Consider the following 25,659-nt stretch of genomic DNA (forward strand, 5'->3'; position numbering starts at 1 on the left):
TTTGCCCCGTCCTGATATCTTCTGTTTTTGTGTATATCTCGTAATAGAGATAAAATCTAAGATAAAAACAAAGGCAACCTGAGTAAACACAAAATACAGTTTTTAAATGACAGGTTTTTTGTTTTTTATTTATTGAAGCAAAAACTTATCCAATACCAACTGGGCGTGTGTGAAAATGTATTTGCCCCCGTAGTTACTAATTCCCCAAATCTATGAAACTGCATTCATAATGGTGGACGAGACACAACCAGACCTGATCACTGCAGACCCTGTTCAATCACATCAACACTTAAACAGAACTTTTACAGCAGCATGAAGTTGGTTAAAAGGTCTTACTCAGTAACACACTGCCAAGGCTAAAAGAAATTCCAGAAATGATGAAGAAGGTGATTGAAATACATAAATCTGGGAAGGGTTACAAAGCTATTTCAAAGGCTCCGAGATTCCAAAGATCCACAGAGAGAGTCTTTATCTCCAAATGGAAAAACTCGGCACAGTAGTGAACCTTCCCAGAAGTGGCCGACCTTCCAAAATTCCTCCAAGAGCTCAGCAACGACTCATCCAGCAAGTCTCAAAAGAGCCTAGAAGTAAGTGAAAGTCTGATCTCCAGTTATCAGAAGAGTATGTTTGCAGTTATTGCTGCAAAAGTTGGCACAACCAGATTTTAAGTTTAAGGGGGAAATTAGTTTTTCACATGGATGTTAGGTATTGGATAACTTTTTTTGCTTCAATAAAAATAATTTAAAAAAATATTTATGTGTTTACACTCAGGTTGCCTTTGTTTTATGTTGTTTTTCATTTGAAGATCAAATTTTTAATATAAGATGTACACAAAAACAAGAAATCAGGATAGGGCAAATACTTCTTCACAGAACCGTTCAAAGTGATGCATGAAGGTATTTGCAATAAATACCAATAACATACAGCCATCATGCAATAGAAACTGCTCACGGGCTCATTTCTGGTTCTGAATGACAAGGAGTCCTGACAGTTATCTTCACAGAACCATAGATACACATATCTAGTGTTCTATTTCACTCTTTCTGACCCCCAGGAGTGATGAAAGTCACCTGAATCATCTAATGTGGAACTGACAACTTTAGACTAACTGGAAATGTACTCATACCACAGAGAAAAACCTCCTACTCAGCAGAAAGAAATAGGAGGGAATAAGGGAAGGGAAGAGGTAAGTATGCCTCAGTGGTTAAGGCATTGCGCTAATGATCAGCTCTCTTGAGTTGGAATGCCAACATTGCCAAACTGCCTTTGTTGGGCCCCTGAGCATGGCCCTTAACCTTTAACTGTTCAGCTGTAAGTATCTCAATTGGAAGTCTTTGGATAAAAGCATCAGCCAAATGAGTAAAAATGGAGACTCCACTCCAGCCCCTTTATGCATGATATGATGCGTCATACATGACTTCATGACTTTATCTGAAGGTCCCGATATGTTTGTGAACGCGTACAAGAAGTTATCCAGGTGATTCTCACTGCCCCTGGTGGTTAGGATGGATAAAACAATCAGTATTTCAAATCAGGCTGTACCCATCAGACTTAAGTTATAATAAATTATTTCCCAGGTTCATATTGTTCATTAAAAGTCAACATCTTATTCTACACTTCTAAATCTTTTATGAGAACCAAACTCTAGTAGTCCTTTAAAGTCCTTCAGCAGGCATAGGGTGGAGGCTTTTCAAAAGGCCCTAATGAGTGTGGATAGAGCGAGGGTGCGTTTGGAGTGAGCATATAGCCTGAGGCGTCTGGACAGGTGGCCTGGGACGGAAGGGAAGGGTTGGTATTGCTGGGCTGAGTGGGAGGATGGCTCTCTTCCGAAGGGGACACAGGCAACTCGGGGCTGGGCTGAGAAGGGCTGCCTGCTGGGTAACTGTTGAGGTGCTGAGGGACAGGAGGACGAGAGTAAGAACTAATAGATATTTATAAAATATTTTCACCTGTACATCTCATTAATATTTAGTCCACTAAGGAATGGTATCTGGACTTTTACTAGAACTAGAAACCCCTTTGGATGAGTGTTGAGATATCTTTAACTACTGCTAAACTTTTAGAATATTGTGGGGTTGAGAGAAGGAGAGACACAGGAGGGTGTGTGGGGGTGAGAGAAGGAGACAGATATGAGGGTGTGTGGGGGGGAGAGGGAGGGGGAGAGAGAGATGAGGGTGTGATGGGAGAGAGAGATATGAGGGTGTGATGGGGAGAGAGAGATGTGAGGGTGTGATGGGGAGAGAGAGATGAGGATATGATGGGGAGAGAGAGATGAGGGTGTGATGGGGAGAGAGAGAGATGAGGGTGTGATGGGGAGAGAGAGATGAGGGTGTGATGGGGAGAGAGAGATATGAGGGTGTGATTGGGGGAGAGAGATATGAGGGTGTGATGGGGGGAGAGAGAGATGAGGGTGTGATTGGGGAGAGAGAGAGAGATGAGGGTGTGATTGGATGAGAGAGAGATGAGGGTGTGATGGGGAGAGAGAGAGAGATGAGGGTGTGATGGGGGAGAGAGAGAGATGAGGGTGTGATGGGGAGAGAGAGAGAGATGAGGGTGTGATGGGGGAGAGAGAGATGAGGGTGTGATGGGGAGAGAGATGAGGGTGTGATGGGGGAGAGAGAGATGAGGGTGTGATGGGGAGAGAGATGAGGGTGTGATTGGGGGGGAGAGAGATGAGGGTGTGATGGGAGAGAGAGATGAGGGTGTGATGGGGAGAGAGAGAGAGATGAGGGTGTGATGGGGAGAGAGAGATGAGGATATGGTGGGGAGAGAGAGATGAGGGTGTGATGGGGAGAGAGATGAGGGTGTGATTGGGGGAGAGAGAGATGAGGGTGTGATTGGGGGAGAGAGAGATGAGGGTGTGATGGGGGAGAGAGAGATGAGGGTGTGATGGAGAGAGAGAGAGATGAGGGTGTGATGGGGAGAGAGATGAGGGTGTGATGGGGAGAGAGATGAGGGTGTGATGGGGGAGAGAGAGAGAGATGAGGGTGTGATGGAGAGAGAGAGAGATGAGGGTGTGATGGAGAGAGAGAGAGATGAGGGTGTGATGGGGAGAGAGATGAGGGTGTGATGGGGAGAGAGATGAGGGTGTGATGGAGAGAGAGAGAGATGAGGGTGTGATGGGGAGAGAGATGAGGGTGTGATGGAGAGAGAGATGAGGGTGTGATGGAGAGAGAGAGAGATGAGGGTGTGATGGGGAGAGAGAGAGATGAGGGTGTGATGGGGGAGAGAGAGAGAGATGAGGGTGTGATGGGGAGAGAGAGATGAGGGTGTGATGGGGAGAGAGATGAGGGTGTGATGGGGAGAGAGAGATGAGGGTGTGATTGGGGAGAGAGAGAGATGAGGGTGTGATGGAGAGAGAGATGAGGGTGTGATGGGGAGAGAGATGAGGGTGTGATGGGGAGAGAGAGAGATGAGGGTGTGATGGGGAGAGAGATGAGGGTGTGATGGGGGAGAGAGAGATGAGGGTGTGATTGGGGGGGAGAGAGATGAGGGTGTGATGGGGAGAGAGAGAGAGATGAGGGTGTGATGGGGGAGAGAGAGATGAGGGTGTGATTGGGGAGAGAGATGAGGGTGTGATGGGAGAGAGAGAGATGAGGGTGTGATGGGGAGAGAGATGAGGGTGTGATGGGGAGAGAGATGAGGGTGTGATTGGGGGGGAGAGAGATGAGGGTGTGATGGGGAGAGATATGAGGGTGTGATTGGGGGAGAGAGAGATGAGGGTGTGATGGGGGGAGAGAGAGATGAGGGTGTGATGGGGGGAGAGAGAGATGAGGGTGTGATGGGGAGAGAGAGATGAGGGTGTGATGGGGGAGAGAGAGATGAGGGTGTGATGGGGAGAGAGAGATGAGGGTGTGATGGGAGAGAGAGAGATGAGGGTGTGATTGGGGAGAGAGATGAGGGTGTGATGGGGAGAGAGATGAGGGTGTGATTGGGGGGGAGAGAGATGAGGGTGTGATGGGGAGAGATATGAGGGTGTGATTGGGGGAGAGAGAGATGAGGGTGTGATGGGGGGAGAGAGAGATGAGGGTGTGATGGGGGGAGAGAGAGATGAGGGTGTGATGGGGAGAGAGAGATGAGGGTGTGATGGGGGAGAGAGAGATGAGGGTGTGATGGGGAGAGAGATGAGGGTGTGATGGGGGAGAGAGATGAGGGTGTGATGGGGAGAGAGAGATGAGGGTGTGATGGGGAGAGAGATGAGGGTGTGATGGGGAGAGAGAGAGATGAGGGTGTGATGGGGGAGAGATGAGGGTGTGATGGGGGAGAGAGAGATATGAGGGTGTGATGGGGAGAGAGAAAGATGAGGGTGTGATGGGGAGAGAGAGAGATGAGGGTGTGATGGAGAGAGAGATGAGGGTGTGATTGGGGGAGAGAGATATGAGGGTGTGATTGGGGAGAGAGAGAGAGATGAGGGTGTGATTGGGGAGAGAGAGAGATGAGGGTGTGATGGGGAGAGAGATGAGGGTGTGATTGGGGGAGAGAGAGATGAGGGTTTGATGGAGAGAGAGAGAGATGAGGGTGTGATGGAGAGAGAGAGAGATGAGGGTGTGATGGGGAGAGAGAGAGAGATGAGGGTGTGATGGGGAGAGAGAGAGAGATGAGGGTGTGATGGGGAGAGAGAGAGATGAGGGTGTGATGGGGAGAGAGAGAGATGAGGGTGTGATGGGGGAGAGAGAGAGAGATGAGGGTGTGATGGGGAGAGAGATGAGGGTGTGATGGGGAGAGAGAGAGATTGAGGGTGTGATGGGGAGAGAGATGAGGGTGTGATGGGGAGAGAGATGAGGGTGTGATGGGGAGAGAGATGAGGGTGTGATTGGGGGGAGAGAGATGAGGGTGTGATGGGGAGAGATATGAGGGTGTGATTGGGGGAGAGAGAGATGAGGGTGTGATGGGGGGAGAGAGAGATGAGGGTGTGATGGGGGGAGAGAGAGATGAGGGTGTGATGGGGAGAGAGAGATGAGGGTGTGATGGGGGAGAGAGAGATGAGGGTGTGATGGGGAGAGAGAGATGAGGGTGTGATGGGAGAGAGAGAGATGAGGGTGTGATTGGGGAGAGAGATGAGGGTGTGATGGGGAGAGAGATGAGGGTGTGATTGGGGGGGAGAGAGATGAGGGTGTGATGGGGAGAGATATGAGGGTGTGATTGGGGGAGAGAGAGATGAGGGTGTGATGGGGGGAGAGAGAGATGAGGGTGTGATGGGGGGAGAGAGAGATGAGGGTGTGATGGGGAGAGAGAGATGAGGGTGTGATGGGGGAGAGAGAGATGAGGGTGTGATGGGGAGAGAGATGAGGGTGTGATGGGGGAGAGAGATGAGGGTGTGATGGGGAGAGAGAGATGAGGGTGTGATGGGGAGAGAGATGAGGGTGTGATGGGGAGAGAGAGAGATGAGGGTGTGATGGGGGAGAGATGAGGGTGTGATGGGGGAGAGAGAGATATGAGGGTGTGATGGGGAGAGAGAAAGATGAGGGTGTGATGGGGAGAGAGAGAGATGAGGGTGTGATGGAGAGAGAGATGAGGGTGTGATTGGGGGAGAGAGATATGAGGGTGTGATTGGGGAGAGAGAGATGAGGGTGTGATTGGGGAGAGAGAGAGAGATGAGGGTGTGATTGGGGAGAGAGAGAGATGAGGGTGTGATGGGGAGAGAGATGAGGGTGTGATTGGGGGAGAGAGAGATGAGGGTTTGATGGAGAGAGAGAGAGATGAGGGTGTGATGGAGAGAGAGAGAGATGAGGGTGTGATGGGGAGAGAGAGAGAGATGAGGGTGTGATGGGGAGAGAGAGAGAGATGAGGGTGTGATGGGGAGAGAGAGAGATGAGGGTGTGATGGGGAGAGAGAGAGATGAGGGTGTGATGGGGGAGAGAGAGAGAGATGAGGGTGTGATGGGGAGAGAGATGAGGGTGTGATGGGGAGAGAGAGAGATGAGGGTGTGATGGGGAGAGAGATGAGGGTGTGATGGGGAGAGAGATGAGGGTGTGATGGGGGAGAGAGATATGAGGGTGTGATTGGATGAGAGAGATGAGGGTGTGATTGGATGAGAGAGAGATGAGGGTGTGATTGGATGAGAGAGATGAGGGTGTGATGGGGGAGAGAGAGATGAGGGTGTGATGGGAGAGAGAGAGATGAGGGTGTGATGGGGGGAGAGAGAGATGAGGGTGTGATGGGGAGAGAGAGATGAGGGTGTGATGGGGGAGAGAGAGATGAGGGTGTGATGGGGGGGAGAGAGAGATGAGGGTGTGATGGGGAGAGAGATGAGGGTGTGATGGGGGAGAGATGAGGGTGTGATGGAGAGAGAGATGAGGGTGTGATGGGGGAGAGAGAGATGAGGGTGTGATGGGGAGAGAGATGAGGGTGTGATGGGGGAGAGATGAGGGTGTGATGGAGAGAGAGATGAGGGTGTGATGGGGGGAGAGAGATGAGGGTGTGATGGGGAGAGAGATGAGGGTGTGATGGGGGAGAGATGAGGGTGTGATGGAGAGAGAGATGAGGGTGTGATGGGGGGAGAGAGAGATGAGGGTGTGATGGAGAGAGAGATGAGGGTGTGATTGGGGGAGAGAGAGATGAGGGTGTGATGGAGAGAGAGATGAGGGTGTGATGGGGGAGAGAGAGATGAGGGTGTGATGGAGAGAGAGATGAGGGTGTGATTGGGGGAGAGAGAGATGAGGGTGTGATGGGGAGACAGAGATGAGGGTGTGATGGAGAGAGATGAGGGTGTGATTGGGGGAGAGAGAGATGAGGGTGTGATGGAGAGAGAGATGAGGGTGTGATGGGGAGAGAGAGATGAGGGTGTGATGGAGAGAGATGAGGGTGTGATTGGGGGAGAGAGAGATGAGGGTGTGATGGGGAGAGAGAGATGAGGGTGTGAGGAGGAGAGAGAGATGAGGGTGTGATGGGGAGAGAGAGATGAGGGTGTGATGGGGAGAGAGAGAGAGATGAGGGTGTGATGGGGAGAGAGAGATGAGGGTGTGATGGGGAGAGAGAGAGAGATGAGGGTGTGATGGGGAGAGAGAGATGAGGGTGTGAGGAGGAGAGAGAGATGAGGGTGTGATGGGGAGAGAGAGAGAGATGAGGGTGTGATTGGGGGGAGAGAGATGAGGGTGTGATGGGGAGAGAGAGAGAGATGAGGGTGTGATTGGGGGGGAGAGAGATGAGGGTGTGATGGAGAGAGAGATGAGGGTGTGATTGGGGGGGAGAGAGATGAGGGTGTGATGGAGAGAGAGATGAGGGTGTGATTGGGGGGGAGAGAGATGAGGGTGTGATGGAGAGAGAGATGAGGGTGTGATTGGGGGGGAGAGAGATGAGGGTGTGATGGAGAGAGAGATGAGGGTTAATCATGTTAGGAACTCATGAGGAAGTTCCCCATCTGTTTCATTAATAGGTTTGAAGGAGAAACACTTAAACACTTAGATCTGATGTGTTTTGTGAATGTGGCCCCAGCTGCACTCCTCATTACCTGCATGGGCACTGGATAATTGGGGTAAGCAGGCAGGGCTTGTCCAGATGGGCAGAATCCTGCATAAGTGACCACATGCTGTGTGGGATTATAGAGGATGTGTGGTGGAGGAGCTGGCCTGGGAGACATCTGGGACTGAACAGCTGGAACCTGTAATGTAGGATAAGAGAGGAGTTGTGAAGTTGGCCGTATTTTTTTAATCACCTATTGTGTAGTGCATAAAAAATTGAATACATCATTCTGATAGTTTGAATTACAACTCTAGTACAATTTATTAATAAAACGGAAAAGGTATAATATGTAATACCAAGAAATATATATTTCTAATACTGACTTCAAAGGAATTATGTTTTAATAATAAAAATGAATTGAAAAAAATGTTTTATATATATATATATATATATTATATTAATGTCTGATCAAATATTGAAATTTTTTAGAAATATTTCTACATTTTTATCCTCATAAAAAAATTCAAGGATCTATGAATATGCAAACTGCTAGCTAGAGCTTTAGGATTAGACTCTGATTTATTGACTTTTGACTTGGACTAGACTCTGATTTATTGACATGGACTAGACTCTGATTTATTGACATGGACTAGACTCTGATTTATTGACTTGGACTAGACTCAGATTTATTGACTTGGACTAGACTCGGATTTATTGACTTGGACTAGACTCAGATTTATTGGCAGTTGTTCTTGGACTTGAAGTACATACAGACATACAGGTGATAGCCTTACTGTCCGCTTGAACCAATCTGGCCATTCAGCTGTGGTTAAATTCAACATGGGGTTTCTGCCTGCAGATCTGCTGCTCGCTGGATTGTTTGTTTTTTTGTTGTTGTTGTTTTTTTGCACCATTCTGTATAAACTCTATTTTGTGTTTGAATCCCCGAAGTTCATCAATTTCCGATCAATTTCTGATATACGCCAACCAGCATGTCTATGTTTTTTTTTTCTCCTTTAACTGACATTGCTCACTCCTACTGTAAAACTTTTTCTTTATTTCATTTACTTTAGTTACTGTTGGCACACAGTTAGCCAGCTAGTTGCTACAGGTAGACTTGAGTAGAATATCAGCGTCAGAGCCCCGATTCACGTCATCACATTCTCAACGTTTAACGTTAATCCTACTCTTTAAAATATAGCCGAGCAATTATGACGTTGTTCGTCACTAAACATTTGCTAGTGAAGTTAGCTAGCTAGCTAGTCAAAATGTGACTTTGGTGCTGTTTCAGCAGAACAGTTAAAACCATTATTAAAAAGGTTTTGAGTTCAGGGCTAGGATATATAAGGTCTCACCAGGTCCTTGAAGGCTCCCAGTATGGCGGCAGTAATGATGCCCAGGAAAACCCCCAGCACATTGAGCACTACGTCGGACCACAGCAGCCTGTGCAGGTGCACCACGTCCCAGCAACTACTCACACCCGTGAAGTCATAGTAATGCGTGTGGTACCCTGGGCTGGAGACACGCAAACATTTCACATCTTTACAGCCCATTTGCCTTTATAAAGGGTGTAAAAGCAGCCTAGTTCAAGACAGCGGTCATATCTTAATAGATACAGGTGCTATATTACAGTATAATGTTTCAAACACAGCTCACCTCTCACAGTTGTATAAATCACAGCAGTAACAGGTGTTTGATTTCACCTTGAGCTTGCAGTCTTGGTTATAGTTCTGACACACAACCTATGGCAACAGGAAATATGGGCCAGAGAGACAGACAGAAATAAGTAACAAGACTGTGCATTAAACCCTTGTCCTATACAAAAGGCAGCCACATAAAATGGAAATGTGTTTTGGCATTCCACAGATTAAGAGTTCTTTCACTATAAGACCCAATGAAGTAATGGCCCGAATCTTCAATAACCACAGGGACTACAGGTATGTGTTTCAAACGCCAAGGCATCAAATTTCACTAACTCTAAGTCACAGGTCCTCTACCTTGGGGTCACCTGAGATGTAGTTGGGGTTGCAGGAGATTCATCATCAAGCCTTATTTATAATGCAGTTCTATGCGTATAAATTGATTTACTGTGTATATGAAAATAACTAACTGTCAGTTTATTATTACATTTATCATGTTAATCAACGTGGCCTTTACACAGGACACTTTAAACGCACACAGAGGCTATTTGTATTAAAAATAATCGCATTTTTGTGCAGCACGGTCATGGTGTCTGGCTAGAAACTTTACAAAATGTGAGGATGTGAAAATTTTGGACTCACTGGCCAAAAAAGGCTGAGAACCCACTGGCCTAGTGAACCAGCAAAGCCACGTTGTACGTATTACACCAGCTTAGGTACAGTGCCCTCCACTAATATTGGCACCCTTGGTAAATATGAGCAAAGAAAATCAACACAAAAATGGTTTACTGACCACAAAATCGAGGTCGTCAAAAACCATGGTCATCCCAGTCCCCTGATCTGAACCCCATAGAAAACCTGTGGAACTGAAGAGGAGAGTTCACCAGCGTGGACCTCGAAATGTGAAGGATCTGGAGAGATTCTGTATGGAGGAACGGTCTCAGATCCCTCGCCATGTATTCTCCAACCTCATTATAGAAATCTCAGAGCTGTTATCTTGGCAAAGGGAGGTAGCACAAAGTATTGACTAAAAGGGTGCCAATAATTGTTGCACACCTATATTTAACAAAGGTTCTTTTTGATAAACCTGCGTTTTGTTTGCGATTGTTTGATATCCGTGAGAGCGGAGTATTTTTGTGAATATTTTGAAGACGATATCAAAAAGGTTCAACAATAAAGACAAATATTCACTTCCTTCTTTGCTCATATTTTTACCAAGGGTGCCAATATTAGTGGAGGGAACTTTACATGTAAGAAGAAACAATTCCCCCAATAGAGTCAAACACCCAAGAAATGTTTGGTGTAGTTACAGACGAGTAGTGGACCGGTCACCCAAAAGATTTCTGTAAAAATCTGCCTAGTAGGTAAAGTCATACAGACTTGTCACTGTAATCTATAAACATGAATATTGTAAGATTATGGAGATGGTCATCTGTTCTCATCGTGCAGTTTGATGTAATTTCACTCTCTAGGCCCCGCCTCCCAAACTTTACAGGCCAACTGGGGTATAGACATATCTTGTCAGGCTGATTATGTTTTAAGGGTTCGTGGAACATTGTGTAAATTTTGTTTCTTTTCCAGCAGACTTTTCCTAGGCATGTTGTGAGTGGTTTATACTCACCTCATTGTAGTAGTTGTCATAGGCATAACCTGTGCTGCTGGCATAGAACTCGCACCTTCCTTCCATTAGCGGTCTTCTGTCCTAGAGTAGAAATAAAACGTTTTTATTGACTCCGCAAACTGTGAAGCTGATTAACTCCTGAATGCGCTATTATCAAGCATGAAAAGAAAAAAACATCAATCCCCTCTGATATTCGATTGCTCGCATGTATGCTATACTGAAGCTTTTTAGCAGAGGCTTACACACACTACATAGTCTTAATGAACATTAACCAACCATAAGTTTTTATTGAATCCGTCTCTGTGGCTTTATTAGAGCAAGATGTTCAGTTGCAGATACAGATGCAGTGCGTGTGACGTCACATTCAAGCTCTCTTACCCAAATAAACATAAAGAATGGCAGTTATTCATCCTCGAACTGACCGATGATTTCTCATACTTTTACAGCAAACCTAGCATGTAGACTTCTATACAGACTTGTATAACTTCGTGGCCATAATGTGAATGAAGGAAAGCGTGAAGCTATTAAAACCTGCTGACTGTAATATTAATAAAATGAAAGCACTGAGCGAGTAATCAGACTGCACAGATCTTAAATAGCACATTTACAGGAACTGACTCAAAAAATAAATCTAGTTTTAGTACAAATCATAGTTTAAATGTGTGTTTTTTCTATCACTTATAAAAGGCTATCTGAATGTATTAATACATACACTTTTTTTTTTTTTAAACTCTGGATTGTCATAATGCACCAAAACATCCATTTAATAAAATATCCACTTCAGAGAAACACTAACATTTATCTTTGGCTTTGGTTGTTTGTTTCTTGTGAGCTGTTCTTTATGGGTTCTATAGATAGGTTCTAAGCATATATCCTTCACGGAAATAAGAGCGTGTACGACGCACATACTTGAGACACGATAATAAGGAGGCCACTCTGTGATTAATGTATGTGTAATTTCTCTTATACCTCGGTTTACTGGGAAATCAGCAGGGAACAAAGTCATCAAGGGGTCTATTAGCTGAAAAAGTAAATCTATCTACCAAAATAAACAGGTGGTGTTATGTGGTCTTTCTTCGATTGATTTATCAAAATTCATCAGATTAACATTCTTGAATTAACACACCCGGGCCACATATAAAAACATCCCACATACGCCATAGCGCCAGGTTTAATATTTACAAAAATGATTCTGATAATTGAGATCAGATTATTCAACCTTCTCGGCTTTCCCAATAAACGAATGTGTATTAGGACGAGGTTAGGTTAGGAATAGGTCAGAATGTGGCCTCTAAGGTTCAGTGACTGGACTGCAGTGAGATGGAGGTGTGTGATGGGAGTACTGAGCCCCAGTCAGCCAGCTAGATGAGACGAGGCTGCTGTTTGATTATAACCACAAAGTTTTATTACCAAAGCCGACACCCGAAACTAGGACGGCAGAAGAAATTGTATGACAAAAGATAAGGCGGTGACATAATTTATGTATGTGCTGTATACAAAGTCTAATATACAAACACTAAATTCTCATGTGCTGCTTACAATATACTCAGCGGCAATGATGCCGTCCACAATGGAGCAGAAGAAGCAGGAGATTACACCCAGGCTGATGAAAATTATGGCGGCCACCAACTGCAAGAGAAAAGCAAGACATAAAGATGGACGGATCAGAAGCTGAAGAACAAAGCAAGAACATACAATTCAGTCTGATGACAGTATTATATCCGCTTATTGTATTCAAGTCAATCAACTATAATAAACAGAGCAACCTTAACACCAAGGCGCTGCCAGTTATACACCAGGCATTTGCTAGAAACTCAGTATGCACCTGTCATTTTAGCACATCCACCATTAATACAGATTTATTATGCTTCTTAGCAATGCATATATACTAAGGGTGTAAATCTCAGGCTTCCACACGATACAATACGATTTCGATTCTTAAGGCAACAATTCATTATTTGACGATACCGCTGAATCTGCTATACAGTATATGATATGATACGATTTAGTAGCCTCTGATCAACACGTATCCAACTCTGTTCAAAATCTGGGGTAAGACTACCATTAATTTGAGAATGACATTGAGGAGAAGGACTATTTTAAGTATTAGAGTTACAGGAAAATCAGCTTGCTTGACTATTTACACATCAGTTTAAAAATATGAACTATTTTTACATACCAGTGGTCTGTCCTATAATAATCTATTTTTCATTCATTTTAATTGTTGCCTTTTAAATTGATAAATCAATCTGAATCATCCATTCATTGCACCTCCCTTCAGTCTCCTCTTCAGGAGGTGAAATGCTGCTCAACTGGTGATTGACTCAGTCAGACTAAAACCTTCCACTTTTCCCCCTGATGAAGTCCTTTGTTGAGTTGGCAGTGTGTTTTGGGTCATTTTCTTGCTGCATGATGAATTTCCTCCCAATTAGATTGGATGCATTTCTCTGTAATCTGGCAGACAGGATGTTTCTGTAGACGTCTGAATTCATTCTCCTGCTGCCATCATGAATTACATCATCAATAAAGATTACTGATCGTGTTCCAGAAGCAGCCATGCAAGCCCAAGCTATGACACTACCTCCACCATGCTGAACACAAGAGCTTGTAGTGTTCTGGATCATGACCAGATCCTTTGTTTCTCCACACTTTGGTCTTTGCATCACTTTGGTAGAGGTTAATCTCGGTAGTAGAACTTTTGTGGCTCATTTCTGTATTTCTTTGTGAATTCCAATCTGGCTTTCCAAGTCTTACTGCTGAGGAGTGGTTTTGTATCTTGTGGTATGGCCGCTATATTTCTGCTCTCGAAGTCTTCTTCGTACGGTGGATTGTGATACCTTCACCCCTGCCCCGGGGAGGTCGTTGGTGATGTCACAGACTGTTGTTTTTGGGTTTTTCTTCACAGCTCTCACAATGTTCCTGTCATCAACTGCTGTTGTTTTCCTTGGCCGACCTGTTCCATGTCTGGTTGTTAGTATACCAGTGGTTTCTTTCTTTTTCAGGACATTACAATTGTTGTATTGGCTATGCCCAGTGCTTGTGCAATGGTTCTGTTTGATTTTCTCAGCTTCAAAATGGCTTGCTTTTCTCCCATACACAGCTCTCTGGTCTTTGTGTTGGTTTATCCTTTATCCTGTTGGTATTCACAGGTGAAACCCAAGGCTAAAACCAAGAGTAGAAATTCAGAGCTAGTAATTGTTTAAACAATCAATCTAAGAGGACACAGTTGGACAACAAGAAACACGTCAGTCACATGGTCTAATATTTTTGATCACTAGAAAAACGGGTGGATTCAAACAAAAGGTGCCATATTCTAAGTAGTTAGTTCTAACACAACCTCCACCCCCCCCCCACCCACCCCCCACAAAAAAAGGCTATATTATGCAAAATTCCAAAGCTAAAGGAAATAAGTTTTGCGGTGACCCTGTTAATCTCATCTAGTAAAAGACAGATTTATCAAACAGAATGAACAAAACTGGCCGAGCAATATGGCAGTTATAAGATATAGGACAATAAGCATGAGGATCACCAGAGGATCTAAAAGCTGCTCAGTTACCTTGGAAAAGGGTCAGAATTAGAGAATATTTATAATATTTAAATCACATAGAGAATATGAAAATTGTTACTTGGGATAAGCGTCTGTATGTAACACACTGAGTATCTCATTATAACACACATCTTCATTTTGTACTGCATTCTTGTAATCCTGTCCACACACACATCCATACATGCCCATGTGTTTTGAAATTTCCCTTGTCTCTCTTCCCTTCCTTCCTAGTTGATAACTTCAATGTCTGGATGTGGACTGGAGTAATAAAGGAAATGTACAGCCAGTGAAACTGTCTGCCAACCTGCTCCTTTATGGGTAATTTACTGACCAAAGGCAGCCTGAAGGGCAACACTACACTCGGCAAAGGGCAATCTCATTCACCGGTCTGATTCCACAAACAGTGCACAAGCTTATTGTGAATAATGAAAACTTTTACATCTCTGCTTTTCTGAACATTCTCGCCTACCTCACACAGAATCCAAATCAGTTTTCAAGAAATGCATGAGCTTTGGCCCGTTTTCATTTCCTGGAAAACTCACCAACCGTCCTGTCAAACAGAAACCCCAGACTGATCATAAATTTTTGCCGCCCCTAAAAATCCTGTCCAACTGGGAGTTTTTTAATCAGGGATGTTTGGTAGAGTGAAATCATTAGTGGATGATGAACAGTGGATGCGGTAAATGCCACTCTTCTCGTCCAGCCAAAAGAAGAGACATTAAACACATGTGAGCTTGTGTAAACTGAGCTGTATACGGCTGTGGTCACACTGAACTCCTCGTCCATCTGCTGGTAAGCCATGTGATTAGAGGTAGAAGAAACTCTAGGTTTGAAGGGTTTTTTCCCCCTAAGAGTTTAGCTTTATGTTTTATTGTGGTGACCTGCAAAAGACATTACGTTACAAAAACGTCTATATCCATCATTTTTTAAGAAGATTATTACAACCAGGCATTGCTTGTAAATGTTAGTTTGGGGATATCTCCTTCACTTAATGAAAAAGCTGGTGATAAGTGATGTTGAATAATATTGAATAGTGTACTAAACTCTTGGAAAAAAGAGTACTAAACTCTACTTGTCGCTGGAGTGGAACCCTCAATCCTCAAGAGTGGAAACCTTTAGTGTGTATCCTTTACCTAGTAAGCTGTATGTAGTGGGGCGCACGGTGGCTTTTTGGTTAGCACGTTCAACTCACACCTCCAGGGTCGGGGGTTCGATTCCCGCTGTGGCCCTGTGTGTGTGGAGTTTGCATGTTCTCCCCGTGCTGCGGGGGTTTCCTCCGTGTACTCCGGTTTCCTCCCCCAGTCCAAAGACATGCATGGTAGGCTGATTGGCGTTTCCTACCATGTTTCCAAAGTGTCCGTAGTGTATGAATGGGTGTGTGAATGCGTATGTGATTGTGCCCTGCCTTCCAGGTTGTACCCCGCCTTGTGCCCGATGCTCCCTGGGATAGGCTCCAGGTTCCCCGTGACCCTGAGAAGGATAAGTGGTATAGAAGGTGGATGGATGGTGCATGTAGTGTACCTAATTAAATGTACAAGAGTGGTTCTTAAGATACCACTATGCACAACATTCCCATTGCCATGTAAAAGACAGACTGACAGTAAGAACGTTTTTTTTTTTATTCTGATAGTTTACTGATGGAATAACAGGTCACATAGGGTTAGGTTACCATTATTTAGGAATAACCCTGTTAGAAATTTAAATTCTAAATGCAAGCAAAATTGCACCCTCAGAACAGACTCTCACAAGCAGGGTGAACATCTGATCAAACATTAAGTCTCTTCATTTACCACCTGCATACTGTAATAATTCCAAACCTAGATAAAGTCCACTGGACCTGAATCAACAATTTCCATGACTGGCCATTTCACGCACCTGCAGAGAGAACGGATCCTGATGGCAGAGTTACAGTTCTGGCCAGCTGCTATCTTATAAAATACCCACACACTTGCTCCTTTCCTCTTTAATGACCTGATCCCAAAACCCAGCCAATCAGAGCATTTACACAGTCAGCATCTCCACACAAGAGGAAGAAAAATGCACCTGTATCACTGCATAATTGTCTCTATCAGCTCAAGGCCAGACAGAATAGCGTGGTCAAGTGATCGATGACACTGGTGGTCACTGGTTTAATGAGAACTGTAGGGTCCAGAGGTAGAATTATGACCCCTGACAAGAACACTGCTTTGGCCACAAGGTGACCTAGAGAAGAGCATACGCTGAAATATTTTACAACAGAGGACACACACACACCAAAGTAGGATGTATGGGAGGATGTATTAATATTAGGGTGACATTCATCCTGGTACTACAACACATCACACGGTATTAAAACGTACCTTTTCTGTCACTTCAGTGGTACCGTTAAGGGTACATCTTTTATACCTTTAATATGTATCTTTCACCTGGAAACATGGATCTAGTGTACCTTTATTAAACTTATTTAAGGTACCTAATTGCACCATAATTATGTTTTAGAGCAGGGGTGGGCAATCTTATCCGGAAAGGGCCGGTGTGGGTGCAGGTTTTCATTCCAACCAAGCAGGAGCCACACCTGATTCCACCTGTTTGATCAGTTGATCTTGGCTTTCAATAGACTCGGGTGTGGCTTCTGCTTGGTTGGAATGAAAACCTGCATACACACCGGCCCTTTCTGGATAAAATTGCCCACCCCTGTTTTAGAGTAAAGCAAAGCATACACTAGGTTAGAAATACTAATGGTACAAAAGGTGTACCTCAACCGCAGTAACAAGGAAAAGTACAGTTTTGGACTCGTTTTCCTAAGTAGGAAATTCAACACGATTCTGTATGTTAAGAATTCAGTATTTATAAAATGTAATGACACAGTAAAAAAGTATTGAACACGCTAAGAAAAAGCAGTTCTCCAAGGCAAGTTAAGGCAAGGAACCAGCTGAAGCTGTAAGTAATTAGAAAATAATTATACCTCCTATCTGTTCAAATTAATATCAGCTGGGTTAGTAAACTGATAAAAAGGCTTTTCGTTACCAAGGTGTCACACAAGAAACATCTCATGATGGGGAAAAGCAAAGAGCTCTCCCAAGACCTTCACAACCTTATTGTTGTGAAACATGTTGATGGAATCAGATACAGACGTATTTTAAAACTTCTGAATCTTTCAGTAAGCACCACTGGGGCCATTATCCACAAGTGGAGGCAACATCACTCCGGCCACGCACAGGAGATCCTCACAAGATTACTGACCAGGGAGTCCAAAGAATAGTCAGAGGAGTAGCCCAAGAGCCAAGGACCACTGGGAAAGAGCTCCAGAAACACTTGGAGGCAGCAGAGAAAAAAACAGAGAAAACAATAGTCAGTGCACTCCACAGCTCACGCTCACCCCGCAAGACTCCATTACTAAAGAAAAGGCATGTCGCAGCTCATTTAAAGTTTGCTACAACTCATTTGGACAAGCCTATGAAATACTGGGAGAGTGTAGTCTGGTCAGACGAGAGCAAAATTGAACTTTTTGGCTGTCATACTGCACACCATGTTTGGAGAAGAAATGGCACTGCACATCACCCTAAAAACACTATACCAACAGTGAAGTGTGGAGGTGAAGCATCATGGTGTGGGGCTGTTTTTCATCACATGGTACTGGCAGACTTCATATAACTGAAGGAACGATGAATGGAGCCATTTACCGGGAGGTTCGTGAGAAGAATCTGCTGCCATCCACCAGGATGATGAAGATGAGACGTGGGTGGAGCTTCCAGCAGGACAACGTTCCAAAGCATACAGCAAAGGAAACTCTCAATTGGTTTCAAAGAAAAAAAATCAAGGTGTCAGAATGGCCCAGTCAATCACCTGACTCGAATCAAACTGAACAAGATTTAAAGACAATATGTTTAGAAGAACGGGCCAAAATCACACCTGAATACTGCAGCCCATTAATTTCTTCATACAGGAAGAGTCTTGAAGCTGTCGTTACAAACAAAGGCTTCTCCACTAAATATTAAATACATTTCAGTTAGCGTGTTCAATACTTTTTTTCCCTGTGTCATTCCGCTTTATTACACATAACTTCATTTATGGACTTTAATGTTGTGAATTCTTTATATTTGTGGATTTCTTGAGTTAATACTGATGTCTGGTGAAAATTTCATGTGAATAGCCTCATTGGAAATATATTTACTGAAAAAAATGTTGACGCGTTCTATACTTATTTCCCCCCACTGTATGTCAAAATGCTAGTTTATAAGGTCTGAAGTGCAGATGGTCAGTTGACTGGGTGAACAGTGATGTTTAAATTGAATCTGAAAATCATCTACTTTTGAAGCAGAGAGACAAAACAGAGTAGTGGAGGTGCGGTCGAGTGAAAACGCCCGCCTGAATGTCACCTGAAGGCCAGCGGCTCTCTGAGACTCTTTAATAAGCACAGGATTACACCAGAGCGCTGTCGGATTACCAAATCTGATTGGTCAGAAAGTGTTGATTCATTTTCTATAACAGCGGATCTGACAATAATTTGAATCAGAGGTTTATATTAACGTGCTCATTCTAATACATTATGATTTTATCGCAACAGCTAATTCACACAGACGTGCTGTCCCTGGTAGCGAATTGCTGTCGTGTAAAAGAAATACCAGTCTTATAACACCATAATCAGTTAACAGTAACTACACTTCATATGGAGCCACACCACACCACCTTATTGCTGAGAGAACTCTACTTGAGTGAAAAGTAGAATATTTTAAATATTTACATGAATTTCAGAGTTTTGTAGTATTTGGTACGTCCTCTTTTTGCTTTAATGACAGTGTGCACTCGAACTGGCTCGAATCTGCCCATTTTCCTCTGACCTCTTTATCAAAAAGGCGTTTCCACCCACAGAACTGTCGCTCACTCAGTGTTTTTTGCTTTTCACACCATTCTCTGTAAACTCTAGAGATGTGTGTGTAAAAATCCCAGGAGAGCTGCAGTTTCTGAAATGCTCAAACCAGCCCATCCATCACCAACATCCATGCCGTGGTTAAAGTCACAGAGATCACATTGTTCCACCTTCTGATGTCTGATGTGAACATTAACTAAAGCGCTTGACCTGTATCTACATGATTTTATGCACTGTGTGGCTGCCACATGATTGGCTGATTGGATAACTGCACACATAAGCAGTTGTACTGGTGTTCCTTTTAAAATGGACGGTGAGCGTACATTAAAATAAAGTGAATTATGTCGGAAATTACAGCACGTGTTACGTGTGGTCCCCCCTTTTGAGACCAAAAGTAATTGGACATTTGGCTGCTCAGCTGTTCCAGGTGTGTGTTATTCCCTCATAATTTGATTTACAAGTAAATTAAATAATAGAGTTAACTGGAGTTGATTTCAAGTGTGATATTTACATTTGGAATCTGCTGCTATTAACTCTGAATATGAAGTTCAAAGAGCTGTCACTGTCAATGACGCAAGCCATCATATCCCTAGGTTGAAAATTCAACTAACCACACCTACTGTAGGTGTGGCCAAATCAACTATCTTGTACATTGTTGAAGAGAAAGAATGCACTGGTGAGCTCAGGAAGACCAAAAGAACCTGCAAGTCCACAGAAAACAACTGTGGTGGGTGACAGTGCTGGTGTGGACATGTATGGCTGCCTATGGAACTGGTTCCCTTGTATTTAATGATGATGTGACTGCTGACAAATGCAGCGGTATGAATTCTAAAGTGTACAGAGCTATATCATCTGCTCAGATTCAGCCAAATGCTTCAAAACTCACTGGACTTGAATCTAATTGAGCATGCATTTCACTTGCTTAAGTCAAAAACACCCAGACAACAAGCAGGAACTGAAGACAGCTGCAGTAAAGACCTGGCAGAGCATCACCAGGGACGAACCCAAGTGCCTTCATTCCAAACTTCATCCAGCAAAGGATTTGCAACCAAATATTAAAAATATTACAAAATGTAATTTATGGTTGTTAGTTTGTCCAATTACTTTTGGTCCCTTACAGGGTGGTGGTGGGGGGGGGGGGGCATACAAATACAAGGTGTTGTAATTCCGACACTGTTCACCAGATCTGGACATAAATACCCTCAAATTAAAGCTGAAAATCAGCTCGATAGTCATTATTTATCCATATTTATGGACCTGACAGTACACATGAATTGTTTTGCTGGATCTGTTACATGGACTAGCATGAACAAATTTTAACCTGTTTGGACTTGAACTCTAGAACTTTTTCAATCATGTGTTGGTGATGTGGCGACGTTAAGAACAACAAGTAAGGTATTAGGGGTGTTAACCTCAGGCTTCCGCACTACACCATATTATTTTGATGCTTAAGGCATGGGTTAAACATTAGACGATACCACTGACTCTGCTTCACTGAATTGCACTGCATTCGTGAACGATGCTGGCACAGAGAAGGTCTATTTACAGTACTGATATTATGTTTCACACACCAGTTGTTTGTCCGTTCTCAATAATAATCGATTTGTAATCAGTTAAAATCAATAATAATTGTTGCCTCGATTCATTTCAATCCCTGCGCCGATCCAAATAGATCCAATTTTCCCATTTTACAATTATTGCAGTACAGCCGAGGAGCGGAAGATGATATATAGTTTCACCAAAATGCCACCTGACACTAGCCATCTAGTAGTATCATGATAGGGCTTGCTGCACATTAATCTGTAAGACAGACCAACTGCTCCTCAGTGTGACTCGGGGTGAGAATTAGGAGTATTCACAAGTCACCGTGTGTGTAAAAGCGTGATTGTGTAAGCAAGCTGTTACACGAGTGAATACGTACAGTGCACTATATCAGTGTGTATGAGAATGTGTGTGAGCATCTGTGGGGCTCGGTTACAAACACTGCACCAATGCTGTGTGGGTATGTATGTGGATGAGTGCGTGCATGTGGCAGAGTCTCCACTATTAAATTTTAAAGGGTGTTCTGGGATCAGTGCCAAGAGGGTGGGCAGAGAGAACAGGTCCTTAAATCATACACGGAGATCTCGATAAACAGCCACACTCGCATCCTAAACCCTGGTCACAATGTTACCAAAGCATGGATTAAACTAACACAAGTTTTTGTTTTGTTTTGTTTTGTTTTTTTAAATGTAGGAAGCCTTGAATTATACATGAAGCGTTGAGTGCTGTAAGAGTATATGTTTGGTGTTATATGTCAGTGGAACACTGTGCGCTTTTCTAAATTCCTCAGAAATTGGTTTCAGTGGAGAAGGAGGGCGACACAGTGATACGGCAACTCGGGTTACACTGAAGCCAGTCACCATTAATTAATAAAATGACGACTGCAGGTGACGAAGGAAAGACACTCGCCTACATTTGTTACGATCGTAGTTACAGTACATTCTCTTTAAGTTTAATATAATACTGTATCATGTTTAGTTTTGCAATTCTGTTGTGAGAAAATCAGGAACATTTCAGATTTTGCTTCAGTCATAAAGCTGATGCTATAACAGGTATGTGACAATATGACATATCCAACATAATGATATTTGATTTTAATAAATGACTAGGTTTGGTCGAGGTCTCTCCTTTGGCAACAGTGCAAGCGAGGGATAAAAAGACAGGCGTAAGGCATTCGTCCTTCCTCACAACAGCCTCAGATCAAAACACTGTATTTAACGCAATTGTGGACAATCTCACCTGGATACTGTGGAGATGTACCCAAGAGCTGCTGCTGTAATCATAAAGACTGTCTTGTGCTTGTTCCAGGACAATCAACTCATACTGAACGTCTTTTCAACCCCACCTACTATTTTCCTTTACTCTTCTACACGTGTAATGATTTATAATCTCACTGGCCGGTGCACCTAGAAGAGGATGAGTTCTCGTTTGAGTCTGGTTCCTCTAGGAATCTCTAGATCTGTAGCCGGATTTCGCTGAAGTGACGATATTTATTGTCAAAAGCACTGTACACATAAAACGAAATTGAACGTAATACATTTTTATAGGCGTAGCACTTCAGCAGCAAGCTGACTAGATAACACACAGTTGAGAGAAAATACCGTGCTGTCTGTAAGGCTGTATTACATTAGCTAGATAAATGAAACCATTGATTTTGCAGTCTAAACGGTCAATGCTTCAAGGAACTCTTGTCAAAGAAACATAATTAAGACATTCATTTCAATTTCCAGGATACGTGTTTGCCTTTAATTTCCTAAACCTAGGAATCGTGACTGGTTCCACACTTCCACTCTTAATATTAGCTTAATCATTTTGCACTGTTTTTTTTAATGTAGTTACTGGACAAAAAGCTATAGGGTTTGGAATCTATAAACATGCACAAGAGGAGAAACTGGCCACGATATGGAGTCTTAAAGACTGTAGCGAGAAGAACGATTAAGCTTTAACCAAAGCTTATCTATGCATCCATCTTCAAACCTTAAAAAATGTATAAAATATATATATATATATATATATATATATATATATATATATATATATATATATATATATATAAAGAATTACATTTAGGTTTTGATTGGACAAGGTGAATTTAGATTGTTGACGTTGACTATATTAAATGAGAAGTTTAATCTTTACTTTAAGGTCAGAATTGAACTCAGTTAGAGATTATAGAATTAGGTGGACCAGGCTAGTTTTCACTAAGAAGGGTAGAACTAAATATTGGTTATTATTGATCTCATGAGTAACATTATGGCTGTTTACTTGTTCGATCCATTAAATCCATCAGAATGAATCTTTATGTACAGCTTAAGCATATAATCGCTGATTGGTTAAACTCTGTTGAAAATTAATTAGTGTAATGAACGGTAATTTAATTTGATCAAATCAACACACCCTGTTAAATTAAACCTAGAAATACACGGGTAATGATCATTAAAGTGTCCATATTAACAATGTCTGAGTATAGTCTAGAGCTGATTATTGGCATGTGCTTGTGATACATATATCCATGTCTGCTCATTTGGAATTAAAGCAGGTTTACGGTTAGACGTTAAGAGAAAAAGCCGATTTAAAGTCGCCTCACCGAGAGAAAAGGTGGATGCTGAAAATTGAGCATCAGTGTATTCCAGGAAATCCAGCCTTTCTCCAATGCTAATATCATTTTCCTTCATGCTCGTGCTTAAAGCCATTAACCAATCACAGGGAACGCTGCTGACCGCATCTTGACTCAGGCAGGTAACAAAGCAATGACCATTTATTCTGTAATTATATTTGTCATGTACTCCCAGGTAAAATGTTATTTGTTTGCAACAAGATCCCTACATCCTTTCACGTGTAACACGATCGTTCAGTGACAGGAATAAACAGAAGCACCAAAATCAAATTGCGAATGATTGAACGCAACATTGCTAATGACAAAAATACTGAGGTCAGAAATAATCCTTAAAAAAAAAAAAAAAAAAAAAAAAAAAACCCCAAACATGCTCTGGAGAAATAACCTAGAAAATCAACCTGCATAATGCGAATACATTCAGCTTCGGTTCACGCAAACATTTCACCAGGGTTTGTCTAAATCAATGGATTTATCATTTTAAAAATAAAGAAAGGGCAGAGTGGGTTTTTTTTTTTTTTAATTAAATTTAGATTATTTTTGAATACCTGCTTCATTTCCACATCTAACAGGAAATGATAGAAAAGGTATTACTTATTTACAGTAAACAAGGTGAATAAATACTTGACGCATCATTGTCTTACCTACGATTCGTGAAAACACCTTTTGAGCCAAAGGCATGTAAATGAATTAGTTAAACATTTCAAAGTATACAATAGAACATCTGAAGAAAAAAAAATCCAGAGCTTATATGCTTATTATATATAATACAATTTTTTTATTTATTTTTTTTCACATAAGGCTCATATTTACACTACAAGCCAAATTATTTAAAGACAATCTGAAATCAAAATCTTCGGCATTTTTCCCTATATAATGTCACCTACTTCCAAGTACAGCAGGCTTGGATAAAACGTGTGATGTTATACATGTGATATAGTTACACACCAGAAATGTTTATAGGTGGACAAAAGTTTCATTTAGATGAATAAGAGTTTTGAGATCAATTTTGATTTATGATGATTTTTTTGTATTTAAAACTATGTTCAACACCAGTGAACGAGCTGCTACTCACCATGGGTCTGCGATTCTCCACCACATTGAGCCCAACGATGCCCAAGAACGTCCCAAAGCTCAGCTAGGAGAACAAAGGAAGAGTTTTTGGTTTATAGACAAGTTCATGTTTTTAAGTCCTAAAAATCTACAGTCAGTCCTCTTGTTTATCACCTTCAGCTCACGTCCCTTACACTGTTGAAGCTATAAGAGACGGCGCCTGTTCTGATGGTGTTACTCACTATGATTCCCGAGTAGTAACCAGCCACTGCCACGTTTCCGGTGCGGGTAGCAGCCATGAGGCCGATCAGCAGGATGACGATGGACAGAGCGTGTAAAGCCACGGTGCACCACATCGCTGTGCAACGCCTCTTTGAGTACTGCTCTGTGGGATGATTCAACAAAACACACACAGTAACTCCCAAACATCTGGGTCCACTACATGAATAATGTTGCTCAGTGTTTTTTGGTTAGTTATGAGTTTTAGCTTTCTAAAGAGGTTCTATTTAGAACATTTCCTCAAAGGGATGTAGGGTTCTGCACACAACCTTTAAGGGTTTTCCAAAGGGTTCTACCTGGAACATTTTTTAACAGAACACTCCATGGCAGGGTTTAAATACAGAATGTAAGGGTTCTTCAATGGGGTTCTACTGGGAGCCTTTTCTAAAAGCAGAAAGCCATTGTTTTAGGAAGTTATATACACAACCTTTAAGGGTTCCCCAAGGGGTTCACTTTTTGTTTTTTTTAGAAAATGAACAGCCCTTGGAGTAGGCTTCTGTATACATTGTTTAAATTCTGTATTATTCTGTATTATAGTTTAAAGATTCCCTCAGATGAAAAAATACTGAAAAATACTATAAAATTCTTTAACCTTTTTTCTAGAAGATTCGTTTTGATATCATCACTGATCAAATACAGTCCCCTCTGAAAGTATTGGAATGGTAAGGCCATTTTATTTTAAAGAATATACACTGAAGACATTTGTGTTCGAGATCAAATGATAAGGGCCAACAGATCAGAATTTCAGCTTTCATTTCATGATTTTTGCATCTAGATGTGTTAAACAACTCAGAACATGGCACCTTTTGTTCGAATCCACCCATTTTTCAGGTGATCAAAAATATTGGAACATGTGATTGACAGGTGTTTCTTATTGCTCAGGTGTACCCTGTTAGAGCGCCTGTTTAAACTATTAATAGCTCTAGATGTCTACACAAACATTCTGGAACCAAGATTAACCTCTACCAAAGTGAGGTAATGGATCTGTTCATGATCCAAAACATAGAAGATCATCTGTGAAACATGGTGGAGGTAGTGTCATGGTTTGCGCTTGCATGGCTGCTTCTGGAACATTCTCACTAATCTTTATTGATGATGGAACTCATGATGGTT

At 42.6% G+C, this 25,659-nt stretch overlaps 1 protein-coding gene across 1 annotated transcript in view; it reads right to left on the reverse strand.

The window, feature by feature from the left end:
- Positions 1–556: 556 nt before the first annotated feature.
- Positions 557–25,659, reverse strand: part of LOC128602393 (transmembrane protein 255B) — a 27,209-nt gene continuing 2,106 nt past the window's right edge. Inside the window, exons 2-9 of the mRNA XM_053616159.1 lie at positions 24,510–24,652; positions 24,290–24,352; positions 12,202–12,291; positions 10,663–10,743; positions 9,058–9,143; positions 8,757–8,916; positions 7,451–7,600; positions 557–1,893 (exon numbers count right to left, since the gene is read on the reverse strand). Coding sequence (XP_053472134.1) covers positions 1,666–1,893; positions 7,451–7,600; positions 8,757–8,916; positions 9,058–9,143; positions 10,663–10,743; positions 12,202–12,291; positions 24,290–24,352; positions 24,510–24,652 — 1,001 coding nt within the window. The 3' untranslated portion in view covers positions 557–1,665. The remainder of the gene's footprint in view (positions 1,894–7,450; positions 7,601–8,756; positions 8,917–9,057; positions 9,144–10,662; positions 10,744–12,201; positions 12,292–24,289; positions 24,353–24,509; positions 24,653–25,659) is intronic.

Source organism: Ictalurus furcatus, chromosome 26 (genome assembly GCF_023375685.1).
Source record: "Ictalurus furcatus strain D&B chromosome 26, Billie_1.0, whole genome shotgun sequence".
NCBI classification, from domain to species: domain Eukaryota; kingdom Metazoa; phylum Chordata; class Actinopteri; order Siluriformes; family Ictaluridae; genus Ictalurus; species Ictalurus furcatus.